The sequence below is a fragment of the Narcine bancroftii genome, chromosome 6, assembly GCF_036971445.1.
Source record: "Narcine bancroftii isolate sNarBan1 chromosome 6, sNarBan1.hap1, whole genome shotgun sequence".
Lineage (NCBI taxonomy): Eukaryota > Metazoa > Chordata > Chondrichthyes > Torpediniformes > Narcinidae > Narcine > Narcine bancroftii.
Genome location: NC_091474.1, coordinates 174731596 through 174757496, shown reverse-complemented (window position 1 = coordinate 174757496; position 25901 = coordinate 174731596). Strand labels below are relative to the sequence as shown.

Genomic DNA, 25901 nt, shown 5'->3' with positions numbered 1-25901 from the left:
GGTTTTCTATAGGGGCTCCGGTTTCCTCCCACCCTTCAAAAATGAGGTGGGTTGTAGTTAAATGGGGTGTAAATTGGGTGGCACAGACTTGTCGGGCTGAATTGGCCTGTTACAGTGCTATATGTCTATATTAAAAAAAATAAAGTTGCTAAAAGCTGACAATCTGAACCATTTGCATTCCATGATGTCTAAAAAAGTGAATCAGAAGAGGTTTGAAAGACATTTGCCCATTTTAATGAAGCATCGTGTGAAGGTTTTGTATGGAGGATATTTAAAAAAAAGCTTCATTGTGGAAAAGAAAACATGTTACAAATTAATTGTTCGAACTATCATTCAGAAGCAAGGAATAAAGCAATGAAGTATTAATGGAGCAACACTATGAGGTCAATAAATAATTTGGTTGTTTGAAACTCACAGTGACAACGACATGAACACTTACCAGTAGAATGGTGTGCATTACTATATCTATAATATCCAAATCCATTGACCAAGGTAACAGTTAGTAACAACAGAATTGCACCACCCTCTTTTGGAGCCATGTTCGTTCAAATCTGTAAAGTATTTATAGAATTGTTGAATACCAATAGAAAGGAAGGTGTGAATCAATGTAATTATTTTAAATCCAGGATAGCAAAGTATTATAGATTAAACTGTTAGCATCAAAATAATACATAGTTAAAAGTATGAAACATTGGGTTCACCTTTAAAATACTTTAAAGTTTAAACCTTTTGGTTTAAAAATTTGAACAATTCAAACATTCAATTTATTACACCATGTTACTGAACCATTCTTTGCCAGAAATGTGGCATTGTATGAATAAATAAGAAAGAACTCCACAAGTAGAATGGCAGTTAAAGTTTGACAAACATACCAACATTTTTTGTCTTCACAAACGTGATTCAGTTTTGTCTCCCAATAATTTATCCAATGAAATAGTGGGATGTCTTATTAAGAAGTCTTTTCAGAAACAATACGTGTTGCTTTTTATATGAGAATACTTACTCATACAAGAGTAAATTCAGTAGCTCCTCCTTTCAAGTGGAAGTACCAATTATGTGGCTTCTTTTTTTTCACATTGACAAGTTGTATCAGGTCTGTGGTTTCTTCTGTTTTGAGTTGTTCTGCCTTCATTGGCAATGCTCTCCTCAATGCAGACAATTGTACTTGCAATTATTGAATTGAGATTTTTGTATTGTGTTTTGAATGAATTTCAAAGACTGGCATAGAATTGTAATTGAAATATTCGTAAGTTGTAATTTTTGAAATTCCACATAGTTGGAAGAAATCTAGCAGGTAAATTTCTCTGTCATTCATTGCATGTTTCCCGTTGCATGACTTTCATGAGAAATTTGAGATTGATGGACAGTCACAAACAATTACAAAAGGCCATCCTCCAATAGTTCCTGATGAAAGGCTGAGGCCTGAAATGTAGACTGCCTTTTGCTTTCCATGGATGCCGCCCAACCTGCTGAGTTTCTTCAGCATGATTGGGTATTGATCCAATTCTCCAGCATATGCAGACTTCTCGTTTACCACTTTATTAACAGATAGCAGTTTTACTCTTTTCTACGTGAATCCATGAATCCAGATATGTGGGACATGATTGGCTGATGCTTCCATTTGTTGCACCTTCTCAGTATTAATTATGATGCAGTGACAGCTGCACAGCTGATATTTTTGTATTCCAGTCTCTGGAGAAGCATTGGAACTTGTAATCTTTTGATTTAGGAAACGGTGAATATTATGTATTCAGTTGGAAATGTCCAAATGTGCATTTCTAAATATCACAGCAAGCCTTGATCAAAATTTTCTGATTTGTCTTCCTTAGAATAGTTGTAATTTTGGAAACATGACTACTGATTATCTTAAAGACTTTCACACTTGTCCAAGGGTACCATCCTTCTTGGCATCGACAGGCAGTAGTAACTCACTCTCTGCCACTACACCATAAAGACCATGTGTGTGTATAATTTGGGGCTACTGTTTTTTGTTTTGCAATCTTACATCGTATTTTACAACTCAATCTGTTTTCCTTTTCCACCTTTCTTACATTTATGCCAGCTATTTCTTATCATTCTTGGCCTCACTCAATATTTTCCCTATTATTGTTCACAGCACACGCCTTCTTGCTTTTAAAGGATGTGTATTTTGTAATTTACCAAGAACTTCTATGAGCACTTCCCACTGTTCTTACATTATTGTTTTGATCAGTTTATGATTGTGCCTTGATGTCCTAATCCTTTCGACTTTTCCCAGCATATGTTTAAAATTATAAGCTGTAAGTTTGCTATTTCTTTCTCAAACCTAAAGTAAAACACAGCAAAGATATCTCTGCCTCTTCTAGGGTTTTCCTTCATTGTCAAATTTCTAACTAAATCTGGAATCAGCGAGGATAGAGCTTATAACGAGACCAAAAAAGATGGCATTTGACTGGAGGAAATTGTGACATGCAAGAAAAGATGCAATCTGATACAATGGGGAAATTGAAATAGGTTTGTAGAGTTTGAAGACGAATGACTATCCATCTGACCTTAATGTTAAATATTCCGAAGGGGAGGGGAGATATTTGTGGATTAAAGAATGGGGGGAAAAACAATGGAAGATGGTGAGTGTGCAGAAGGTGATAGACAATATCTTGGGAAAACTGGAGAAAAAAAATAAAGATTTAAAATAAAGTCATGAATGAGAAATGTGGAGAAGATGAAGATGCCAAACAAGTAGAAATGGAGGACAAGTATTGATTTTGTGAGAGGACATACATGACTTTAAGTTAGAAGTGTGGCTGGGAAGGAAGACAACTGTAACTCAAATTTTGTCTTGCAGCAGCGTGGATGACTTGTAAACTAATTAGGGAGAAGGATGTGGCTTCGGGATTCAAACTAATATTTGTTGGTTGTATTGCCTCAGAAATATTCTTACAAACTCATATTTACTGGAAACCTTGGTAAGAAATTAAGTATTTCTACTGAAATATGAACAGTGTAGGTAAATTCATCATTCCTTGAATTCCCGGTCACTGAATAGGTGACTCACTTTCTTGAATCATTGCTAATCTCGGTTGATAATCATCCTGCAGTGGCATTCACTTATAAATTCAGGCGTAACAATACTTCATTTCTTCACGGCATGAAGATTAGTCACTGGTTGATGAAGTAAATAATTAATTTGTGTTAAAACAGTGCAGAAGACGATGATCAAATTGTTCAGGCAAACAGATAGAATATCCCTTAGACTTGAATGTCTAGAATTTCTTCCTCAGTTCCAGGGTTTAACATAGTGGTTATCCACTGGGTTCTTGTGAAATATAGGCCCTGTAATATCGATGCCATTGATTTGTGCAAATGGAGTTGTTTATACTTGATATGTTGAGCTTTGGCAGTGAAAACTTGTTTCATCCTCGACTTGTCATGCTGTATGCTCGTGAAATGTAAGGATTAATTTTCACCTTTAACTCTTTAATGCAAATGGAAAGGATAGTCTATTGAAGAGGTGAGCCACCCATTGCAACCAGTTTATTGATCCTTGCAAAAATGAAAACCACATCGACAGAGTCAGAAGCCTGCTGAACATGTCACAGGAATAAATTAGATAAGCTTTTGAATCATTTGACCCCTTGCATGGAGAATTTGCATGCCTTTATATCAAACAGGATGGATGGATGATAGCATAGCCAGCTGAGAAATCAGTTAAATATCAGATAATGATGAAAAACTAACAGGGGGGATGGGGAATGTGGAGAGAAATTGGGATATGAAGAATTAGAATGAATGCAGGTAGGAAGATAGAGTGCAGAAGTGTGAGTGGTGGAGGATATTATATGAGGTATGGTATGAGAAGAAAGGGCAAAATGGGGAATGGGAATGAAAAATTAGGAACAAGGGAGAAGAAAGCTACAATTGAATGGAGAACATATGCATCAGAGGGGAAAGAGATGGAATGGCCTGTCACTGAATTAAAATGCAAAGTGCAAACAGAGTGGGTCCTGCTAATGGATGAAACTTCCTTCAAGTATGTTTTATTTTGAATGGAAAAATTAAATAGCTTTATAATGGTTTTTGGAAGCCTCCTGCAGACAACGGGGCTTTCCACAGTGAGGAGGAAGATAATGACTAAGTAGTGTGGAGGTTAAAATTGAAGTAATAAAATATTCATGAGGTGTTTTGTGATCTGAGCAATTATACTTCATGAACAAAGATGTAGCTCATGGTCAGAATATTTTTTTGAATATTTTATTTATGATTTCCCAAACTTAAAATCGGTTCTCAACATTATCAGTGAAAATGCTAACAGTATCAGCATTGACTACAAATTGCAATTATCAATTTTATACAATTTTCTGCAGAGTTCAAGCTCTTTTCATCTCCCTCCCTCCCCAACACTTCACACTTAACTAACCACAGTTACACACGACATTCACGACTCTCACAACAGAGGTATAAGACGTATCAGGGTTTTATTGATTTGTCACGACACGGTGGTCAGTGCTCAGGCTGTTTTCTTCTCTTGACTTTTCCTGGTTTGGATGGGATGAACCACCCCAACTGCACCCCCCCCCCCACCGACTGAGGGATAGACGGGGAAGGTAGGGTGGCGAGACACGATGGTCCACACTATAATCGTGCTACTATGGAATTTAAGTATAGTATGCACTTCCTGGCCACTGCTAATGCAATCAATACAAATTGAAATTGAAATTTTGAAAGCTTCATCTTAAGTCTTATGTCCATCATGTTTCCCAACAGGAACAACTCTGGGAATTCTTCAGCTATGATTTTTTTTTCTAGGTCTTGGCCTAGTTCCACCCAGAAGGGTCTCAGCTTGGTAGTCGGATCAGCACAGCTCGTCAATGATTATTCATAGACTCCAGCCTCTGCCTTGATTTATGAAGGCCTGGCTTGGAGTAAGAAATACATTGCCGAGATTAATTTCCATGCATTCCCCTACGAGTCAGGGTCTCTATGTCACTGCATGCTGGTGCCAAGATCTAACTGGATAGTTAGATCTCCTAATATCCCCTGCAAGAAAGATCTTATCTGAAAGTAGCAGTGGAATGTCTTATTTGATAAATGATACTTATGCCTGAGTATGATATTAGTTGCCCCCGCTCGTAACCGTCCTCTGTGCACCTGATGCCATTACGGCGCAGCAGTCTAGGATCTTGCTACCTACCATCAATGGTAATAATCAATTTGGAATCAGGAGTGTTTTTGGGGACAGCCCCCCTTTGATTCCTCGATATTGGTTAATTTTATGTCAAATGAAGATAATTTGTTTTAGTATAGTTATCTGTTTTCCCAGATAACAATTTAATGTTCCATTTATAAGTCCTTTGCTACCTTCTTACTTACCCCATGTGGATCAATTTGAGCCCAGGATGGTACACTTTCCCTTCAAAGAGTGAGGCAATTTATCTCGACTACGCTGCCCAATACTATTTCTTGAAGTCTGGCATTCGTCATCCGCCCAGACTGTAATCCTAGGCCAATTTTTCCATGGAGACTTTGGCTGCCTTTTCATTCCATAAATATGTTCTTATTCATGAGAGTAAAAGGTACTGAAGTCTCGGCAACACATTCATTTTAACAGAGTTGACCCTGCCCACTAAAGTTATGGGCTGGGACATCCACCTATTTACGTCATCCTCAATTCTCCCAAGCAAAGGCGTATAATTTAGTTTATATAGATTATTCAAGTTACTGTCTATTCTGACTACTAGATATTTAATCCCATTTTGTGGCAACTTTAAATAACTGTTTTCTTGGTATTGACTGTAATCTCCTTTAATAAGTGGCACAATTTCACTCTTGTCCCAATTGACCTTGTAACCAGAGATCTCCCCATAGTCCTTCAAAGTAGAGCACAGCTTGTACAACGGTTTGTTGGGTCTGTCTGATATATCAGCACGTCATTGGAAAATAAATTAATTTTATGTTCTTCCTGTCTTACTCTAAAACCTTTGATGTCTGGATCCTTGCGAATGGTTTCAACTAGTGGCTCCATGGCTTGTACGAACAGGGCTGGAGATAGCAGGCACCCTTGTCTACTTCATCTTGTCAGTGGGAAAGCTGGAGAAGTTTGTCCATTGGTCACAACTTTAGCCTTCGGCACATAGTACAGCACCCTTGTCCAATTTATAAAAGTTGGCCTTAACCCCAACTTTTCCTGCACTGTGAATAAGAAATCCCATTCCAATCTGTCAAATGCCTTTTCCGCATCCAAGGTTACAGCTAAACCTCTCTCGTTTCTAGTTTGTGTCAGATGCATTATACTCAACAGTCTGCCAATGTTATCCGCTGCCTGTCTTTTTTGCACAAAGCCCACTTGGTTTTTATTTATTAGTTTCGCCAATCTATGTGCCAGGTCTTTGGTCATAGTCTGTGTTTAACAGTGAAATAAGTCTATAAGAAGATGGATTAGCAGATCTTTGTCTTTTTTAAGGATTGTCGTAATGATTGCTGTCGAAAAAGATTCTGGAAGTAAAAGGGTCTCCATTGTGGGGTCTACCACCTCCTTATAAAACTCAGGTGGAAACCCATCCTTCCCTGAAGACCTGTTAGTCTGTAGTGAATTCAGTGCTTTTCCTATCTCTTCTTCAGTAAAGGGAAGACCTAGGCCTTCCTGTTCTTCTGGGTCTAAATTTGGTAACTCTAATTTAGACAGGAATATTAAATGTTTTAACCCTAGTTTTGGTGAAAATGATTTGACAAGTTGTTTACTTCTTATATTACTTAGAAGAAAGATCTCTGGATTTTTTGGTATGTTACTTTTTGTGATTTTATTTAATACCTGGTTTAGATCTTCCCAAAACTTTTCCACTTTCTCACATGCCCAAATTGCATGTACTGTTGTTCCCATTTCCTTCTTACAGCGAAAACATGTCTGATACTGTTGGGTCCCATTTATTTAACTTTTGGGGCATGGTGTATAGTCTGTGTAACCAATTATATTGTATCATGCATAACCTCATGTTTATTGTATTTCTCATAGTTCCGGAGCATAGCTTTTCCCATGTTTCATTCTTTATTTTTATGTTTAGATCTTGTTCCCATTTTTGTTTGGGTTTACAGCTTGTTTCCTCGTTCTCTTTCTCTTGCAGTTTGATGTACATGTTTGTTATAAATCTTTTAATTATCATTGTGTCTGTAATCACATACTCAAAATTGCTTCCTTCTGGTAAACTCAGCCTGCTTCCCAATTTGTCCTTCAAGTAGGTTTTCAGTTGGTGGTATGCAAACATTGTACCGTTAGTTATACCATATTTGTCCTTCATTTGTTCAAAAGATAATAATTTATTTCCCGAAAAACAATTTTCTATTCTTTTGATCCCTTTTCTCTCCCATTCTCTAAAGGAAATGCTATAAAAATCCAGGGATCTTTCTTCTAAGTAATATAAGAAGTAAAGAACTTGGACTCGATTTGGATGCATCGCAAAAAAATGTATTATATTAACCTGGAAATTAGAAGATAGCCTGAGAATACAGCAACGGTACATAGAAATGAATAAATGTATTCCATTGGAAAAAATAACATATAATTTAAGAAATAACATCACAGTATTCGAACAAATTTGGGAACCGTACATGGAACACAACAGAGAAGTCCTACCGCGGACCTCCACCCCCTAAAATGACAGAAGGAGAAGACAACTAAATGAACTGACCCAGTATGTAAAAGTAGATGACACAAATTTCTTGTTTATTTTCATTGTGTGATGACATTGTTTAATGGGTTTAATGTATCATGTATGTTGAACGTTGAGTGAGTGGTGAGGGGGGAAAAAGGGGAGAAAATGACACTATGTATATTCAAGAGGGAAATGTTTGTGTGTATTTTGGTCAGTATGGTTCATAGTGTGAAAAAAAAATGATTTGACAATATACCAGCTTAATACATGCTTGGTCACTACCTTAAGTGGGTAGAGTTCAGGAATGAATGATTCATTATTTTCTGACCACTATTTTAAAGATGGTCAAATTGTAGCCACCCTACATCCAAATTTTGACTTGGGAGGCAGTTTTTGGGACTGGTAAATTTATAAAATAGTGCTTTTTATTCTGTTCATACTATATCTATATCCAGTTACTTCATCTCACCAATTTATAGTACATGGTATTACATTTATTTGGTGAACTTCCACACCAGAATGCAAACCCCATGCCCCATTAAAAAGAAATCCTATGCAAGCATCTTCCATTTAAAATCAGAATTGGAGAAGAAGGTTGTCATTCTCAAGATGCAGGACTGCCCAATCCAATTTTAACTTAATGCATAATATCCAATAAATGAATGAGTTTAGCATAAAATGTGAAAATGCAATGCAAATTTTATTTGCTGCAATTTCCCAGTTACATGAAACATACTGACATTAAATTAAATTTATTTGTTTTTAAATGTAATTTTACAGCAATATTTGCACCGTGATGCTGCCTCAAATTAAAAATTTTGTAACATGTTTGTGACAATAAATTCTGATTCACAGGTCGTATTTAGTTTGATGCCTTCAGGAAAAAGATCAAATTTAGCATTGACCTCTGGTTAACAATTTATTTTATAGCAGCACATTTGTTATACGAATATTTTTTTCTGTATTGTAGCTAAACTGTGAAAAGTAAAAAAAATCAAACATCTTTAGAAGTAAGCACTGATTATATTGGCACCCTATGTTAAATGCTTAGTTAGTTTGTAATGCCTCAATTCCTCTATTGCTTTCCATTCCATTTTTAGCTTTCTTTTTTTATAAATGCTAAACATATGTTGAATATGTAACAGAGGGTCATAAGAAAAGAGTAAACATGCAAAACCAACAGAAAGTATTTGGCCACTTGCCATTGTCTGTGGTTGCACTTAAAGGCCTTTTGTTTCTTGAAAATTAGCTTACATTGGGAGCGAATAATTTTAATTTAGTGTCAAGAATCTTTAGAATAAAATGGCCTGGAAACTCCTTTAACTTAAATAAAGCTTCAAATTAAAGTCGTTCCAGTTCTGTTAAAACATGATAAACATGAAACCTTAACTATTTGTCTTTCCATAGATGTTGCCTGATGTACTGAATTTTCACCACTTTCTGCTTTTGTTTCAAAATAAAACTCAAATTCCTCATTGAAAATTGATTGAATATGGAGTGGAACAATTATTCATATGTTTCTGAGTGCCCTAGTGGAATTCATTAAATAAACCTTAAATATTGGCAAATCATTATTGCCATAGATTCATAATAATATAAATTCAAATGTATTATCATCAGATTTACACATATAACCTGATAAAACAGGATTTGTCTGGATCACAGTGCACACACATAGGCACACACAATACACAACACATACCTAAAGATGTAATTTAGGATAAATATATAAATATTTTGGGATGATTTACTCAGTTACACAATCTTTAGAAGAAGCTATTTCTCAGCCTGGCAGTCCAAATGTTGATGCTTCTATACCTCCTTCTTGAGAATAGTGGGTCAAAGATACTGTGCGCTAGATGATCCTAGTGGGTCCTCAATAATTCTTTGAGCCCTATTTAAGCAATGCTCCCAGTAAATGTCATCAATAGAGGAAAGTGAGACCCCAGTGATCTCAGAGGTTTTATGATTAACTTTCATTCCGATCCTTCATAGCTACCATACCAAACAATAATGCAGCTAGACAGGAGACTCTCAATTGTACTCCTATAAAAGGTTGTCAAGATGGGGATCAGAAGCCTTGCCTTTGTCATCCTCCTTAGGATGCATAGGTGCAGCAGATGACCTTCATCTTCCTAAAGTCTACAATCCTTTCCTTTGTCTTGTCCATATTGAATCTCAGTGTTGTTCTCGCATCACTTTGTGAGCCTTCCAACCTTCACCTCATTGTTGACAAAGAGGCCAACTACCATTGTATCATCCACAAACTTGATAATTTTGTTACAACTGAATCTAGCAGTGCAGTCTTGAGTCAACAGCGTGAACAGTAGTGGGCTGAATACACAACCCTGAGGTGCGCCAGTGCTCAAAGTGATGGCTCCTGAGATTTTGCAACCAATCTGGACTGACTGGTCTTTCAAATAAGAAATCCAGTTGCAGAGAGTGATGTTGAGTCCCACTGAGGACAGTTTATCTACCAGTCATTCAAGTATGATTGGCTCCAATGTTGCTGGAATGTGCAATTTGTTGTGTACCAATACAGTTGATCAAACCACTTCATTATCATAGAGATAAGTGCTATTGGGTGGTAGTTATTTAGATCAGTTACCATTGTTCACTTGGGCACCTGACTGATGGTGGTTGATTTGAATTCTGCATGGACAGTGAACTGCTGCAGTGAGATGTTGAAGTCCATTAGGACCTCCGTAGGCTGGGCCGCACAATCCTGCAACACCCAACCAGGCATGCTTTCTGCTTTGTGTGGGTTCATCCTGATTAGGATCCTCCCCATCTCAGCAGTGACTCAGCAGGGAGTCTGTTTTTATTGCGCAGATGAAGCTTTCTTTGGTATCGCATTGTTTCTTCTCATCAAACCATATGTAGAAGGTGTCCAACCTTTCAGGAAGTGAGACATCATACAGCAAGAAATTAGTCCTCCATCCCACCTTGTACATGCTGACCATCAGGTACCTGTCTATAGTGTATTAATCTCATTTGCTGCACCTGGCCAATGGCCTTCTTTGTCTTTCATTTCACAGTCATTTAGATGTTTCTTATGTTTTGTGACATGTGCCTCCACCACCCAGTCAGTCTTGTTGTGTCATATAATTTCCCAAGTGTTAGAAGTACTGCACAATTTGTTACATCTGAATAACAACATGGAGGAAATTTTATCTTGACATGAGTCAAATCAGAAATGATTGGCATTTCCACTTCCAAAGAAATGATTTCCAAAACTATGACTCTGGTCTTTGTTTCCCTTTGTTACATGTTGTTAATGCACAGAATAGCAATCTATATACTTTGAACTTGACTTCTGAAATGTAATTCTAATGAAATCAGAATTCAATGTGCAAATTGCATATGCCAGATATAAAGACAGAGTAAATCTCTATCCCATTATAGTTTTAAGTGAAATTGTGGAAAACACAACATAATCTCCCTTATGATTTTACTATTACCGTGTGAATGGAGGGGAAATATTATATTATCCACCTTTTGTGAAGCAGATTGAAAATTCCCCATATTATACCTCCTACATTTTATAAAATATTACTACAAAATCTATTGTTGCCATGGAGCAAGAGCAAATATTAATTATTTTGACACTGTACAAAGTTAAACTGTCCGTTAAACAATTCTTTAAACTGTTCATTGAAGTTGGTCCTCTGAAGTTTTAAATTTTGTTGCTCAATGACAATTTTGTGTCTTTGACCTGGTTGATGAGATCTATGTTGACCCAACTTCCTGGAAAGCCTATCAGTGGCATGGAGTTCTGTAAATTTTGGAACTATGTGGAATCAGCTTTACGTTAACAGAATGGTGACTGAAATGTTTAAGAAAAAAAATAAAAGAATAGAGTGCTAATATTAGTATGATTCTACCAGAGCTGTTGTGTTTCTGTGAAATACTCAAATAATTAAAGAAAAATCAGAGTTATTAATACATAAAGCACTCATCATCTTCTTCCAGTCCTTTGCCCTTCTTCCCCCATGAGAAGAGTATAACCTAATTTCCTTTTGGCATTTTAGGGTGGAAATTAAGATAATTTCTTTCAGCAGAACATTATAAACTTTTGGAATTTTCTACCTCAGAATGTTCAGTAATAGAGTATATTCAAGACTGATAGTGACAGAGATCAGACAATTAGATGATTGAAGCTCAAGGTGAAATCAGATCAGCCACATTCTGATTGATGAAACAGGCTTGAGGGGCCATATGACCTTCTCCTTTTATAATCTCTTAAGATCCCCAAAAATCAATTGCTTCCTTTCAGCACTTGACCCCTTTCTCTTTTCACATTTCAACTATAAAATTATTGTCTCTGTTTATTTTATTCCCAGCATCTTGCTACACAAATATTGTGGTTTTTCTCCAACCTTATTTACTTGCATTCTCCACCCATCCAGCTTCTGATAGTCTATTATAACATCAAGATCAACTTGATCAACATCATGTGTTCATCTGATGTAAGTGATTCAATCATATTAACAATGAAAGGCAAATCAGGACCAGAATTACCTCACAAAGGGTAGAGTAATGTGACCGGATAAATTACTCCACTTCCACCGGAGTTTTATCAGATGACACGTCTGTCTATAGGGGAAGATTTTCTTAACTTACATTTAATCAAAATTCTAGCAAATTGGCTCCAATCTGTCTGAGCAAGAGAAGAGAATAAAACCTCCAGAAATTTTCGATCCTACATTTATTCAAATAATCATTTATCTCAGAAGTTTGCAAATCTTTGCAACTCCCCAAAGGAAGCAGAGTTACTGATTTTTTTTTTAATGGCAGATTCTTGATGAGTGAGTAGTTACTGGAGGTAGACAGGATTATAGTGTTGAGGTTGGAATAAAATAGGAATGGGCTGAATGGCCTGCTTCTGCTTATAATTTGCATATTTTATGTCAGTATTTAATAATATTAAACATTGATCAATTGAAAATATGTTTTGTTCATTTATTTTCCAAATTTAATTGGTTAATGTGAATATGAACATGTCTGGAACCTACGACAGAAAAAAGAGCACTCGGCTGCCCATGATGTCAGTGATAAATATATCCCCTGTGTGAGAATGGGTTGCTGATACTTGGATCTGGACTACGTTTAGAGAGTTTTAAGGTACCAGAGCACTGTCAATGAGCTATACTTATCAGGGACGTGTTATTGACAGGAGGTCTGAGGGAGAGGTTCAGATTGAAAAACATCTGTTTTTCCTTTTATCACATGATTTATTTCACCAATGTTGCCTTTGGTGGAATTAAAAGCTTCAGGCTTTTGTTTAGCATTGAGCATGAAACCATATTCGAGGAGGGAGAGAATAGAAAACGTTGCTTAAATGTACCCAAAGCTAAACAAAAAACCATCAGTTCACCTTTATAATTACACATTTGCTGGTCACATTCTTTGCAAAGTCACTGGGAATATCTTTTCTAAATATATTGGGTATTTTGGTGGGGGATTAACATCCTCAATATCATTGTCTTTTGAAAAAAAGCATCACTTGGAGTTATTTTTGAAATAATGCTGGCATCTTTCTCCTTTTTGTCCTAAATTGCCGAGAAACATTTGCTGAGGATCTTGGAGAGTGAAATATTAATTATTTCATGCCAAAAATCCTAAGATTATAATTATGATGGAGAGGTAATGTTGCAGGTATGTAGGACCCTGGTCAGACCCTACGTGGAGTATAGTAGTCAGTTCTGGTCGCCTCACTATCGGAAGGATGTGGAAGCCATAGAAAGGGTGCAGAGGAGAAGGATGTTGTCTGGATCAGGGAGCACGGCTTATGAAAACAGGTTGATTGAACTCAGCCTTTTATCCTTGGAGCGACAGAGGATGAGAGGTAACCTAATATATATCAGATCACCTCGCATTCTCTGTCAGTGGCATATAAGACATGAGAGGCATTGATTGTGTGGATAGTCAGAGGCTTCTTCCCAGGGCTGAGATTGTTGCCATAAGAGGACATGGGTTTAAGGTGCTGGGGAGTAGGTACAGAAGAGATATTCGGGGTAGGTTTTTTATGCAATGAGTGGTGTTTGCATGGAATGGGCTGCCGGCAATGCTGGTGGAGGCGGATACAATAGGGTCTTTTAAGAGACTTTTGGATAATACATGGAGTTTAGAAAGATAGAGAACTATGGGTAAGCCTAGTATTTTCTGAGGTTGGGACATGTTCAGCACAACTTTGTGGGCTGACGGCCTGTATTGTGCTGAGGTTTTCTATATCCTTTTCAATATTACGATGCATTTTTTTTTACTGAGATTGGCAGTTCCCTAAGTCTGGACAGTTTTTGTTTTGAACTACTGTCTTTTGTTCTGGTTAAAAACAAATATTTTAAATATCCTTGGATTCTTGCAGATTGCTGAACTACAATTCTGATTTTTTTTTACGTGTAATTTAATATTTTGTTTCCTCTTCTCCCTCCCTCTCTCTCTCTATCTTCTCAAAGCCTCCCCATCATCCCATACAGTAATCTCTTCAAGTGGAGGATGCATTATTTCTGCCTAGATCTCTGTAGGTTCTGGGATGGTTGATGATGTTGGCATTGAGCACTTCACCACAGGTTATGGAAAGAGGAAGATGGTTTGGCATAGGAGATGGTGCATTTGAGCTGGGCTCCTGCATCTTCCCAGTGAAAAGACTCAGTTTCATTGCAGCTGCTCCATCTCCATTTTGAGAAGTCATTAGCCAGGGTTTGCTGTTGTTGGTGAGGATGTTACATTTTTCAAGAAGATTTGAAAACATCCTCAACATTTTCCTGGCAATCTTTAGCCATATTGGAACTCAGAGTAGAGTGACTATTTTTGGCATAGGAACAGTGTCTATTTATCAGAGCAAGCTGATGTAAGTTGAAGTTCAGTGTTGGAGATATTAGCCTGGGAAGGGCACAAGCATCAATTTCTACCAATGGAAATAGTGAGTTTTGTGGGAGACAGTATTCACAATACCTCTCCAGTGCTTACAAGTGCCTGCTGTGCCTAGTTCAAGTAAGACGGCAACTTGGATGTCCAATAGCCCAATAAGGTTTGAGGTCTTGATCTTGAAATAGTCTTCCTTAATCTGCCAAAGGCTTTTTGGCCAATTTGAAGTGATGGCCAGTTTCAACATCTGTTTTCACTCAGTGGTGGCAGCTGTGTTGTCGGAAGTATTCTACAATTTCTATAGTGTTGCTTTCCTTTATTATTATAGGACTGCATTATGCTATGAAGATAATTTGGCACAGGCGGCTTTTGTTGGCATTTAACATAAGCCCAGTCTCTGAATGACGAATTGGAATGTGGCCTTTGAACTGCCACAAGAGCAAGTTCCATGACTGAAGTTGGTTCTGGAATGGAGGAAATAAAGATGGAATAATTTCCCTGTAGATGAATTTCAATGCTACAGGAACCTGGTTAGACGAGGGACACAGCATTGTGGTGTGAATGACTGAGAAACCTTTGAGTGTGATGACACAATCTTGTCCCCTGAATAGAAAAGCTGGATAAGCTATTTCTGAGAGAAGGCAAGAGTCAACCCCACCAACAGCAGACCAGATAAGAATGGCATATCTTGTTCCCTGCTCAGTATTACTAAACAAGATTGCAGTCCAGAGAAGCATTACTAAATTAATTTCAGAGAGATAGGGATTATCTGGGAAGGAAGGCCGAGTCTATGCTCTCTGGAGTTTAGAAATAAGGAGAAGAAATATTTAAGATTTTGGCATGGGATTGATCGGCACCGGATGATGGGTTTGGCAGGAGAGATGCCATGAGGTTGTTTCTCTTGGTTGAGGAATCTGGTATGTCCACGCATTGTCTCAGAGACGAGATGAGGAGTAACTTTTTTTTATTCTCAGAAAATGAGGTATCTTTGTGTGAATGTGAAGACAGATCATAAAGTGTAGTCAGATTTTTGATAGATAGGAAGTTGAGGCTTGTAGGGAGAAAACAAGAAGAAAGTTGAGATTAATGAAATTTTGGTTTTATGAAATGTCTGATTTGGCTCAGAGCTTTATTGACCTTCTACTTCTATTCCTTGTGGTTTCATGTCACATTACTCACATTATTATTAACTTTCAAATAAAGAAAAACAATAAAACAAGTAATTAAAGTCAACAGATTTTTCTTTCCTGTTTTTCACTACTACAGACAGTCCCTGGATTAAAAACAAGTTCCGTTACCTAGGTCTGTCTTTAGCTCAGATTTGTATGCAAGTTGGAATGGTTACATATGGTTCTTATTTAGCATCAGCTTGTCAAATGTTTATTTTGGTATATAGTATGTGTACTATATATTTTACCTTTATATGCTTATAAAACAGTTCCCAATACACTAAAATATCTTAAACATAATAATACAGTACATAATAATGCAGTACATAAGAACATTATTAAAAGTTAACACTCACAGGAGAAGATGGAGAGATGGCTACTCTCTTGCAATGCTGGGCAATGGCAGCACCCCCAACTCCGAACACGCGGCCTTCCTGCAACTTCGCTCCTTCCGATCTGCCCCTGGCTCCTTCACTCACATCCCCCGTCTCGCTTGCTCTGTCCCCCCATCTCGCTCGCACACTGGTGACAGCAGCATCACGCGAGAGTATCCTACAGCATACTCTCTCACGATGCTGGGCGATAGCAGCATCACGTGAGAGTATCCTACACCATGACCACGCTCAAACTGGAAGTTCATACCATTCTACTTCCGGTTGGCTTCTCGGTACGTAAGTATGAGTTGTTCGTAAATCAGGTGTTTTCATCTCGGGAACTGCCTGTATCTTCATTTAACCTCGCATAGGCTGTGGCAGCTCTAACTCAAAGTACAATTAAATAGCATTATCCTCAGTGTTGCCCACTTTAGAATGTGAGGAAGCTACTGTTCCACTCTTGGACCTCGTGGAGAGCCGTCAACTGAAAGGTTGCTGTTGCGGATCAGCCAGCAAAGCTCATGCACTCCAGTTGTTCTGCCAGCATTTACCAGCAAATTCCAGACCACTAATGATGATAAGCAGCACTTAACACACCAGCAAGTTCTTCTCAGTCTATATCTTTTCAAATATAGTTTTCAAAATATTAAAGATTTTTAAGTTGTTTGAAACAGCTGTTTTTTTCTTTTAACTACTGGGGCCTCCATAATGTTTGGGACAAAGACACATTTATTTCCTTTCTCTCCCCCTGTTCTCCACAGTTTTAAATTTGTAATCAAACAATTCACATGTGATTAAAGTACACGTTCCAGATTTTTATTAAAGGTATTTGAATACATTTTGGTTTGTCCATTTAGAATTTGCCACACTTTTTATACGCAATCCTCTCATTTCTGGGCACTGTAATATTTGGGACGTAGCAATGGTATGTATGCTAAAGTAGTTCATGGTTCAGGACAAAGATCTTCTGAAGAGTCTTGTAAATCAAGGCTCCAGATTCAAGGACAGTTTCTTTCCTGTTACTATCAGACCTAAATGTGCTTTTCATTGGTAAAAGATGATGCTCTTGCATTGTTTTAATTAGACTTTATATCCTGGACTTGATGGCCTGCGCTCTTGGAGTAGGAAATTTGTTGCAAGCAAATTTATTAAAAGCCGTGAAAGCTTTTTTTCAAGTCTTTCACTCTTAGCTGTTTACAATCTGTCATCTGCAGTCTCCAAGCAACAAATTCCACACATGATATTCATATATCTATGGTTCACTCATGGCTCTTCATGCTTTTCTTCTCTCCTATATCTGAGTAGCTTTGTGGTAGGGAATGGACTGAGCAGCGTCCTTTCTTCACATCTGAGGATCATTCAAATAATCTCTTATGCTGTTAATAGTTTAAAGGTCAGAAGCATTAAAAGCAAACTTGACTAACTTTTTTCATCCATTATTAACGTGTCTTTCACTTCAGTTTAAATTCATGTGCTACCAACAATTTTGACTGATTTTGCACTTTAATATGAGTGCTATTTACTAAACAATGCTTCACCATCTTTATTCAGTAATTTCACTGCAACACTGTGTCAGGTAATGAGGAGATTATGTCTTCACCTTAAAATTCAACCTCCAATTACCTCATAATTATATCTGATATTCTACCAACAGTAAAAAAAAACAAACCTTAAATTCTAACAACCTACACTGAAGATTTGAGAATGTGAGGGTGAAAGGCTTGTTTCTGTTGCATTGTTTTCTATGATTCTACCCATCCGTTTCTTCCCTTTCTCCTTTTCTCAAAACCAATTTATTTCCTCTCTCTTTCAGTTATGATTAACGTCTTGGACCTTGAACTGAAACTGCAGCAATACCAGTTTCAATTATGTAAAAAAAAAGAAAATATTGGAAAAATTCAACATGTTAAAGATTGTCTGTGGAAAGAGAAACAGATTTAATATTTCAAGTCTGAGAAAGATCCTTGACGTGAAACATTCTCTGTGTCTTTTTCCTCAGCAGCTGTCTGTTTTCAGCATTTTCTGCTCTTTTTAAAACAAAGAATAATCCTTCAGGTACTGACTTCTGCCATTCACGCCTAGTCTGGCCTTCCTGCATCTCTGAAATGACCAAGCAAAAAAATTAATGTGTGTTCAGCGACTTCCCCGGTCCTGCTGGGGGCCCAACATCCCCGCTCCTGCTGGGATCACATGCTTGCTTAATTTACCCCTGTATAATAATGGACTTGAGCCTCAGCGGATTTTGGTATCTGTGGGGTGTCCTGGAACAAATCCCCCATGGATACGGAGGGCCTTCTGTAATCGGCATGTGTCCATCGTGTTACATCCAAATTTGCATTTGATCAGGGTGCATAAAATTGGTGTTTCACTGTAGCACAATTTTTTTTTGCTGGATATCATTTGCTAAACTTTTGAAATATCCAACTCCTGATGTCAAATTATTGCACCAGATTTTAAAAAAAGTTAGGCATATAATCAGTTTCATGCACTGTTTTTGATGGATAATGGACCGTTTACACCTTGAGCAGTGGGATATATCCATAAGTTATTCCATAATTTATTTTAATGGACTAACATTAGTGTTTGAAAGGACCAGCATCTGATCTAAGTTGACATAACAAAATCTTTAAACCCCTTCATTCCTTAGGACCAGAAATTAATTTTAAAAAATAGGCATTTTAATAATGACAAATATCGAGAACACAAGGTCAGTTGATGCTTAGGAAAGATCATCAGACCAAAAATTTCCAGGAAATTTGTCTTCAATTTTAAAAAAATTAGAGACTATTCTAAATTGAAATCACATTAATTTTTCTAAATATTTGTAAACAAACTTTGAAACAAAATATTTTAACCCAGTGAAGACTGTAGTGTGGTGAATTTCTGCTGAAGTCCAAATAGTGTTTGGAAGCTTAATAATTATACTTCTGAAACTTAGCATGGATGCTATCCAGCTCTTTGATATTATTGAGTAATTTCAGAAAAACAGATCTAAAAATATCTACTGTTCTGTCAAATATTTATTCATGAAAATTCACTCATGGAGATGAAAGTTTTTTTTCAATCTGAAGTTGTGTAAGGGTGCAAAAATAGAAGAGGTTGTAGCAATAACTTAATGGCAGTTTTTGTAAAAAAAAATTATGATTTGGAACAATTTTGAAGAACTATAAAATGTTTAATTTAACATACGTTAATAAGATATTGGTATTCCTACTCTGTTCTGCAGTAACCTAAATCTAGAATCTGAAGGAAGAGTTAAAATAAAGTAGCAATTCAAAAAGGGGAGGTCACTTTTCATCAGTTTCATTGAGTTTTTGGAAGACCATAAGATAGAGGAGCAGAAATAGTCCATTCAGCCCATCTAGTCTGCTCTGCCATTTAATCATGAGCTGATCCATTTTGCCTCTCAGTCCCACTGCCTGGCCTTCTCCCCATAACCTTTGATGCCCTAGCTAATCAAGAACCTACCAATCTCTGCCTTAAATACACCCAATGACCTGGCCTCCACAACTGCCTGTGGCAACCCATTCCACAGATTTACCACCCCCTGGCTAAAGAAATTCCTCAGCATCTCTGTTGTAAACGGGCTCCCTTTAATCCTGAAGTTGTGTCCTTTTGTCCTAAATACTCCCACCTTTCTCTATCTACTCTGACCATGCCTTTCAATATTTGAAATGTTTCAATAAGATCCCCCCTCATTCTCCTAAATTCCAGTGAGCAAAGGCCAAGAGATGTCAAGTGCTCCTCATGTGATTAACTGTTCATTCCCAAAATAATCCTTGTGAACCTCCTCTGAACCTTCTCCGATGTCAGCACATTCTTTCGTAAATGAGGGGCCCAAAATTGTTCACAATACTCCAAATGAGGTATCACCAGTACCTTATTAAGCCTCATCATCATATCCCTGCTCTAATATTCTATTCTTCTTGAATGCCAGCATTGCATTTGCATTTGGATGTGTAATACATTAGAATGACCTTACCTACAACATGCTGGAGGAACTCAGTGGATCAAGCAGCATCTATGCAAGACAATGGATAATCACCATCTCAAGCTGAAGCCCTTCATCAGCCCAAAATATTGTCTAATGTCTTATATGGATGCTGCCTGATCGTTGAGTTTCTCCAGCATTTTGTGTGTTGCTCCAATTTCCCAATCTCTACAGTCTCTCTTGTTTAACCAATTTACTTAAATTTCCAGGATGACCTTCAGAAAGTTCGTGAGCAGAACACAACACAAAAAGCAGAGAATGGGTATTAAAGATGATTAAACTGTAAATTGTGTGGGATGGTTGTCCAGAGAGCCAAGTAGATCCTCTATGGTTCGTCATTTGGAGATACTTTGGGCTTGTATCCTGTGTAGTTAGGTAGATAAATGTAATATAAATAACTGGGTGGTTCACTTGGTAGGAAGAGAAAGGAGGTCAACTGGAAGTTTAACTAAGATAGATGAGCGAAAATAATATATATTAAAAACAGCATTAGATCAAATCAAGCTCTTGCTTTCATTTCTGGTGGGATAGAACTAAATTGTAAAGAAGTTACTAAATCAAAAGAGTCGCTTGGTAATGATTATGATTGCTTAATATTATAAAAAGGTACAACACGCGAAACCGTGACTCCAGTCCTCGATGCAAAACATCCAGACACACAGCCAGACATAGCACACATACAATCAAAGACCAGAGATATTGAACAGGACTTTTACTACAATTATACCAGTATTGAAAATTATACCATGGCCAAAGTATTGATAGCCTGGGGATTTATCCTAGGAAAGCACTCCTCCCAGGGATTCTGGACCCATTTCAATTTGCCTGTTGAAGAAACTGTTCCACAGACAATGCTATAGGCTTGTTGCTTCACTCAATCCAGGGCCACATGGGGAACAACGCTTCATATGCTAGGCTGCTGTTATAACCATATAACCATATAACCATTTACGGAGCGGAAACAGGCCATGTTGGCCTTTCGAGTCCGCACCAGTTCACTGATTTTGTGTGCCCTCTTCAGCCAATGGTCCCGGTAGATCTTCATTCAATAACGATGGGCGAATTCAATGCAAGTAAGTTTCTGGCCATCTATGAATATTGGAACAGGCTGCGGAGGCTAAATAGCCTTCTCATAGTCAGAAGAACCCATTTTGGAAAAAATAGCCAGAAATTAATTTCCTTTAAAATTAAAGAGATACACAGATGAATTTCTACATACATAGTATTACTTTGTACTTAAAGCACAGTAGCTTGTGAAGTGGCCAAAGAGGTCCTCACCAAGTTACCTCAGCTGCTTGTGGTGACATGTTCTGGGCTCTCAATACTGTCAATGACTTCAGCTCAGAATTTAATACGATCATTCTCCAGTGGCTAGTGGAGAAGCTGTCCTTGCTGGGACTCAACTCCTCTCTCTGTAACTGGATCCTGGCCTTCCTAATGGAAGGACCACAGTCTGTCCGGGTAGGTAGCAGAATATTGAACACTGTCACGCTGAGCACTGGCACAGCTCAGGGCTGAGTGGTCAACCCGTTCCTGTTCAAGCTGCTGACCAATGATTGCATCACCAGATCCAGCTCCGACAGTGTCTTCAAGTTTGCAGATTACACAACAGTAGTTGGCCTCATCAGCAACAACAATGAGTTACACTGCATAGAATAGGTGGAAAATCACGTGAAGTGGTTGCTGTGAGAGTAACAACCTGAGTCTCAACGTGGACAAGATGAAGAAAATAATCCTGGACTTCAGGAGGACCAGGATTGACCACCCTCCACTACACATCAGCAACTCTGTAGTAGAGAGAGTGGAGAGCTCAAGTTCCTTGGAGTCCACTTAACTAGTGACTTATTGTGGACACTCTATATTCTCACTTATTAGGGAGACGCAAGAGCGACTGCACTTCCTGAGAAGACTGAAACAGGCAAGGCTACCAGCCGCCATAATGCCAATCTTCCATAGGAGCTTCATCGAGAGTGCCCTGGCTGGCTGCATCACAGTGCGATACAGTTGCTGCAGAGAAATGGATCGGAGTTCAATCCGCAGAACCATAAAATTAGCAGAGAGGATCACTGGAGTCTTCCTCCCCCATCCCCCCCTTCCCCCCTTCCCCACCCATCAACGAGATCTACCGGGATCGTTGTCTGAAGAGGGCAAGCAAAATCATTGAGAACCCTCTCCTGCCTGCAAACAGTATGTTTCAGCTGCTCCCATTAGGGAAGAGATACAGGAGTATCAGAACCAGAACCACTAGGCTGAGAAACAGGCTCTTTCCACGGACAGTGAGAATGATGGACAACCAAAGAAACTGCTCACACTAACTATCCGAGACTCTCATTTGTAGAAAACAATATTTATTTTACTTATGTTTATAGATATAGTTCTTGTCTGCATATGTATTATTTGTCTCTATGTGTGTTATGTCTTGTTGCATGTCTGCGTGTTTTTGCACCAGGGGCTGGAGAATGCTATCTCATCGGGTTGTATTGTATAATCTGATGACAATAAATTTGACTTAACAAGTGAAGATTGGGGGTTGAGAAGTAGATTGCTGGAAGAACTAAGCTGATCAATCAGCATCAGTAGAGATAGAAGGTAAAAGTTGCTGTTTCACGTTGGGACTATGTTATGTGAAGGAAAACAAGTTTGATGGGTTCAAAGAGCAGTGAGTCTGAACACAGACTGATTATAACAATGATCTTTATTCATACATGTAGGAATGTAGGGATAATAGACACTCTTTCTCTCTCTTCTCTCTCTCTCTCTCTCTCTCTCTCTCTCTCTCTCTCTCTCTCTCTCTCTCTCTCAAGGATCATATAGCAGTTTACAGTCAAAGAATACACCCCTTGATACAGTGAAGGCATGGCTCTTTACTAAACTAAACTAAAGAAGGATTGCAATAATGGTGATCTCCACATGTACAACACTACAGCTCCCAATCATTTGCCAGCATGCACCTTAACAATGATACCAGCATCGCCCACGGTTTGCAACCTCGAGTGGAACAAGGGTTCATCTGAGGAGAAGAAAAGAAGCAGATGGTCCACACTTGCTGGGCCTTATAATGCAATTGGTCCACACATGGTGGGCTTGATAATGCAATTGGTTGGAGAGTCCAGCCCAGGTATGGGTTAGGTGATTAAAGGGGGCTTGACATTGATTGGCAGATGAGGTGACCTTTGACCAGGTACCTGTCAGGAAGGTCATGTGACACCCGTGATCCTCATATTACAGACCATCCATCAGGATCCTAAATAAGTTTTCTTCCTCCCTTTGACTCTTACAGTTCCCCTCTGTGATATCTGCTGCTCTCAAGGTCTGCAGCCATGTGATCACCTAGTCACCCACACAGTCCTGTTCCCCTTCCCCCATCATATCTCAGGTCCTCTATTTTCTTCCCTCCCACTAGTATTAACCCATCACCTGCCAGCCTGGACTCTTCCCACATCCCCACCCTTTAATTTTGGAGTCCACCACTTATTGCTATTCCTAATTAAGGTGTTAGCCCATAATGTCGACTGTCTATTGCTTTCCACAGATCTGACTGAACCACTGAGTTCCTCCAGCACCTTATATGCTGCGCTAGGAGCTTTTGTTCGCACCTTTTGTCTCCACAGATTTCTGTTTGACTTTGGCATGTTCCTCCAGTGTTCTGTTCTTCATTTATTCCTTTGATAGAGTTGTTAGGATTATGAACAACTTTGATCCAGGGACCAAGAGAAGGTGTTTCCAGTTGTGAATGGATTATAAAGAAGCATTCTAAATGTAAGGTAGCCACTAATAAATCTAGTCAGGAATTTGGGAGAAACTTCTAAATCTGCAAAATAGTTAAGATTGTGCAATTTGCTGTCAGAGAGAACAGTTAATATTATCCCCAAAAGAATTGTGAGGAAGCTGGATAAATAAGAGGAGAGTTGTATGAATGAAGTTTAATATAAGAAGCAGAAACATAGGTGTAGACTAGTGTTTTTAAATAGTACATTGATGACACAATGCCATGAAATGTTGAAGTTACTGCAGAATATTTCATTTCCATAATCTACAGATAATAACTACATTTTTTTGATTCGGTTTAATTTGTGCTATGAACTTAAGAGGTTCATTGTGATATCACGTTCAATGAAATAAGCTATAGCAATGTCAAGTATTCCTGCCAGGTTTCACTTCTATTAGGGCCACAGAGAGAGGTGAACGACCATCCTGGAACTATCGCTTCTGTTTCTAGTAAAATCATTTCTGTTTTAAGAATCAAAATCTGTTTTTTTTTTAATTGTAATTTCAGAAATAATAACACATGTTTTTGACCGTTTCTGGGAACTAAAACTCAGTAAGTTCTGACTGTACTTTAAACGTTAAAACATCAAAGTTCAGTGTCTCGTATAAAATTACAGTGTATTCTTTTAAATGGATGCCATCTTGTGCTTGCAATAATATGTTACAATTTTTCTCTATCTTTATAAAGACCTGAACAAGCAAAACTGTTATTATCTGATTCTTATACCTTCCCAAATTAGCAGACAACAGCAAAACTCATGTTTTGGGCAAAAGGCAATTTAGTGATGGGAATATAAGAGTAGAGGATAATGTGGGCAATATTGTACAAATACATATTCATTATGCATTTGTACAGTGAAGAATTACAATTAAAGTCTGAGTGTGGATGATTCTCTACAATCTGGTATTGTAGACATGCTTTGTAGCAGGAAAGAAACATGTTCTTTCCAAAGGAGACTAAAATGACTGCAATTGCTAGAATTTTGAGCAAATTTGGAACTGGAGGAACTCAGCAGGTAAGACAGCATCTGTGGAGGGAAAGAGATAGTCAATGTTTTGGGTAAAAACCCTGTTTAATATAGATATAATGTATGATGGCATCACTTTCTAACTTTGGAGTAGGACTGCAGGAATATGACAGAACCACATTTGGTCAAATCGCTCCCTCGATTATGAAATAATGATTTACCATAGCTTTTATCATAGGTCGTTTTTATTCAGTGCATGATTAATTTGGCAATCTTTGCAAAGCTGAATGGAATATTTATTATTCTTATGTAAAAAGTGCAAGTAATTCCTTAACATTTTGTGCAGTTACACCAAAATAAGCGTTTCATAGGCCTTCTAAACAATCCTATCAAACATTATGGAATTTCCTGAGGTTGTGAAAGATATTAGTGTGCTTTATCTTTTCTATCCAATGAAATGCTGGGCTTCATTAATAGGGGGATTCAGTTCAAGAATCAAGAGGTAATGTTGCAAACTCTGCAAACCTCTGGTGAGACAAGAGTATTAGGTTCATTTCTGGTCCCCTCATTATAGGAAGGCTCTGGAAGCTATGGAGAGGGTGGAGAGGAGATTTACCAGGATGTTGCCTGGATTGGAAAACAAGTCTTAAGAGGCAAGGTTTGAAAGACTTTTTCTCTTTGGAGCACAGAAGGATGAAAGGAGATTTTATAGAAGTCTACAAGAGAGCCATAGATAAAGTGGACAGCTGGCACCTTTTTTTTTCCCCAGGGCAGGAATAGTACAAAGAGAATGGAGGAAAGTTTAGGGGAGACATAAGGGGTAAGTTTTATATACAAAGAGTTGTGGGCGCCTGGAATATTATGCCGAAGGTGGTGGTGGAGGCTAAAACATTAGGGGTATTTAAGAGATATGCACATGGATGAAAAAAATAGAGGGTTACGAGGTAGGAAGGGCTAATGCTCCTTTTTTTTGCTGGAAATGTAGAGGTTGGCACAAGATTGAGGGCTGAAGGGCCTGCACTGTGCTGTCATGTTCTAAGGTTTATGGCCAACAAAGTATGTTAAAAAATATAAAATCATTGTTCTCATGGAAATGTTGCACAAAATTCAAAAATAACAACGTGAGAAAAATATAT

General features: G+C 38.0%; 2 protein-coding genes across 3 annotated transcripts in view; one reads left to right on the top strand and one right to left on the bottom strand.

The window, feature by feature from the left end:
* The window catches only part of LOC138736873 (collagen alpha-2(IV) chain-like), a 146247-nt gene extending 145708 nt beyond the window's left edge, over positions 1-539 (bottom strand). The window contains 1 exon segment of the mRNA XM_069886999.1: positions 440-539. Within this exon segment, the coding sequence (XP_069743100.1) occupies positions 440-539 (100 nt within the window).
* Positions 1-25901, top strand: part of nt5dc1 (5'-nucleotidase domain containing 1) — a 725609-nt gene that overhangs the window by 322231 nt on the left and 377477 nt on the right. The window lies entirely within an intron of this gene.